The sequence below is a fragment of the Mycetomoellerius zeteki genome, unplaced genomic scaffold, assembly GCF_001594055.1.
Source record: "Mycetomoellerius zeteki isolate Tzet28-1 unplaced genomic scaffold, Tzet1.0 scaffold716, whole genome shotgun sequence".
Lineage (NCBI taxonomy): Eukaryota > Metazoa > Arthropoda > Insecta > Hymenoptera > Formicidae > Mycetomoellerius > Mycetomoellerius zeteki.
The window spans coordinates 14,526-18,095 of record NW_017257738.1 but is presented as its reverse complement, the minus strand read 5'-3'; the positions used below and the strand labels follow the sequence as shown (position 1 = coordinate 18,095).

Genomic DNA, 3,570 nt, shown 5'->3' with positions numbered 1-3,570 from the left:
GCATATATGTGCAAACGATGAGCACTCGAATGAGCTATAGAAAGTTAATTTTTTTGTAAAGTTGGGAGCTAAATTCACACAAGTGCACTACTACTGAATACTTGCAATACTGTCGGTAATGTCCGTTTAACTCACATGTAAAATTAATCGAATTCTCCATGTAATCAAAATCTAATGACTGCAAATGTCGGATGTGTCAATTATTTGTACATTATTTATACGTACACTTAGTACAAGACATGATTCATTTTTGTATAGAGGAAACTAACGAGTGTACTTAGAAAATGGTCGTTGGTGTTGCTATACAAAGGACAAACATATGACTTAAATTTTAGGATATCTTAAAAATATTCGAAAAATCTAATGATTTGATGTAAAATATATTAATTTCTATTAAGCTGGGTTGTTCCACCTTTCGATAAACTTCAGCTTACTTATTCTCTTATTCTCTTAGGGTCTGAGCACAAGAATTGTCGTAACACTTATTTAGAGACTAAGTTGTAGACGTAAGTAACGCACAAGTTTGGCGTATGATGTACGACTTATTGCAGTCTCTTAGAGACATGGCAGTAAATTGTACATCATACGTGAAAGCTTGTGCATTACTTACGTCTACAACTTAAGTCTAAATAAGTATTACGACAATTCTTGTATTCAGACCCTTATGTTCTTACTCTTACTCTTTTGTTTATCCAATAAGTAAATCACCATATAGTTTATCAAAAGCTGGAACAACCGGCCCTTAATAAAATAGATAAAATTACTCCCTTAAAATTAAAAAACAAAAAAATTTTTTCAAATGTTTCTCAATATTAATTAAGTTACGATTTAAATAACAAAACAACAGTTTTGTTATTTAAATCAGAGCTGTCCAAGGTCGGTGTTTTTTGGCTTGAAATCGAAATATGTGGGTATTCACATTTATTACCGTTCCTGCTCCTTACTTCATTGCTGTTTTGTAGTAGCGTGCGACGCTCAGGTACGACATTAGTTTAAAATCATTAAAAATTTTTAACCTGTGTCTTTCACTATGTTTAAAAGTATTCTATTATTCATATTTTTGTAGTTAAATGTATTATGAATAATGGTATCTTATAATATTAGTAACAGAATATTTTAAAACATAGTTAAAGACACAGGTCAAAAACTTTTAATGATTTCAGACTAGTGTCGTCCATGAGACCGAGCATCGCGCTACGACAAAACAGCAATGAAGTAAGGAATAGGAACGGTAATGAGCGTGAATATCGACATATTTCAATTTCAAACCAAAAAATACCTTGAACAGCTCTGATTTAAATTAGGGCTCGCTATTATACGTTTAAACGAAAACACGTTTACACGTATAATTAGCATATCCGTTTATTAGAATCGTTTTTCCGAATATTTTCACTTTTTTTTATATAAACGTTTCCCTTTATTAAGGAGTGTGACGAATTGAGAAAATGCAAAAAATTCGATTTTTAATTTTATTAAAAAACGTTAAAATATTCAAAAAGATGTTTTTCATAGATGGATATGTTAAATATATATGTAAATGTATTTTCGTTTAAATGTATAATAAAACACGTAATTCGGAAAAATGTTTCTTTTATAAACGAATATGCTAATTAAACATGTAAACGTTTACCTTCAAGTAAGTTTTTTTGAAAGCGAATATAAACGGATAAACGTTTTACGTTTACACGTATCTTCGAAAAACGGAATAAAATTAGAGCTCTAATTTAAATCGTAATGTGATTTCAACAGCTTCTGCTCAATATCTGCTGCCAATCTATCATCAGATAGCATTGCGCAGAGTCTGATCGATTTTTGCCGTTAATCTGCTATCAGGTTATATTAGCAGATTCTGCTTGATTTCTGCCGTCAATCTGCTGCCTAATCATATAAGTAAGTTCTGTCGACAAAATATAAACTGAATGTGCACGCAATTGGCGTCAGTCTGCTGACATGTACTGATTAATCTACTGCCACTCTGCTGATGTTCTGCTTAAGGGATTTTGCCGTGCATTCATAGCTTCTTGTACCAGAAGAGATAATGTTCTCCTTCGCTAATCTGCAAGTTATCGACACCTGTAAATATAAAGAAATGATTAAAATTATCAATAAGTAAATATATTTATATGTTGCTATATATTTAATTAAATCCTTTTCTTTAAATAAATATTTCTGCGTTACATGTCAATATACTAGTATGTATATCCCCAGCACGAAGTATTGCAATATTATTTTAAAAGATTGCAATATTTCATAAAACATTGCTGCAATATTGTAACAATACTCCTACAGTGACTGGCAAAAATAGTATGTCCGCAAAAATAAAATATTGCATATATATACATATTGCTATAACATGCAATATTTCAATAATTTTCCAGTTTTATTAATTACTAACATATTATTGCTTAGCATCATATTTCAAAATACATATGATAAAGTTATGATTAAAAAATATTCGAGAGCCTAGAAAGCACATCCAAAAAAAGTTGGAAATCTCCAGAAGATGCCAACTTAATTTGTGTATTCCTTTTTATAGGAATCCTAGACGTTTTCTCCTTACGAGAAGCGTGTTCCTATCGTGGCGGGACCGCGTTTACTAAATTGTAATATTGCAATAATATATTGCAATATTTTCTACAAAATTAAAATTACAATATTTTGCAATATTTCCAATGAAATATTATAATTTCAATATAGCAACAATATTGCTGCAATTTTTGTAATATTGCGCATTATTGAAATATTGCTACAATATTTTGTGTTGTAGGGGTAGTACATATAACACACGATTTTTTCTCAGTTAATGAAAGAAAATTTTATATTTGGAGATTTTACCTCTAGACACATTATTTTCTATATATTTTTATTTATTTATTGTGTTATATTTTTTAATTTTGTTATATTATAATTGCGTTACTATTAGATTACTATAATACTATTTTGACTATTTCTTGTTACATCCAGTTTTACCCTATATATTCTCCGCTGTGTATGCTGAAGTGTAATAAATTCTATTCTATTATAATTGCGTTCGTAAATTGCGCTATTAGCTGTTGTATCATTTCATATTTATCATTTATAAACATAATACAACAATAAAATTATAGAATAGTGCTGATAGCGTCAAAGGCGAATTCAGAGAATTATTCTGTTATTATACCTCGGGAAAAAATGTTTTATATATAATTATGTAAAATTATATAAAAATATATATAATTTTCACACACAGGGATGGGTAGTGCTAAATTAAAAAGATAAAAGTTAAGTTAAAAAGTTAAAAAGTTAATTAATTTTAACTTAACTTAGTTACATTTTAGACTCTTAACTTTTTAACTTAATTTAGTTACATTTTATCGCGATAACTATTAACTTTTAATTTGATTTCTTTTAAGTTAATTCTCAGACGCAATGCGAGAGAATAATGAGTATATAATTTAGTAATTTTATATTGTATAATCGTTATTTGTGAACAAAAATAAAAACCAGATTTCTTTAATAAATATGCTGTGAGAAAGAAAAAATACGAAAAATTATATAAAATGATCAAACTTTTTCTTTTTCTTTTTTTTT

At 28.5% G+C, this 3,570-nt stretch overlaps 1 protein-coding gene across 4 annotated transcripts in view; it reads right to left on the bottom strand.

The window, feature by feature from the left end:
- Nucleotides 1-1,734: 1,734 nt before the first annotated feature.
- Nucleotides 1,735-3,570, bottom strand: part of LOC108729252 (uncharacterized protein CG3556) — a 15,834-nt gene continuing 13,998 nt past the window's right edge. For 3 of the 4 annotated variants that reach the window (XM_018458270.1, XM_018458267.1, XM_018458269.1), the window contains one exon: nucleotides 1,735-2,073. In XM_018458270.1, coding sequence (XP_018313772.1) covers nucleotides 2,012-2,073 — 62 coding nt within the window. In that variant the 3' untranslated portion in view covers nucleotides 1,735-2,011. The remainder of the gene's footprint in view (nucleotides 2,074-3,570) is intronic. The other variant, XM_018458266.1, reaches the window with a different exon arrangement.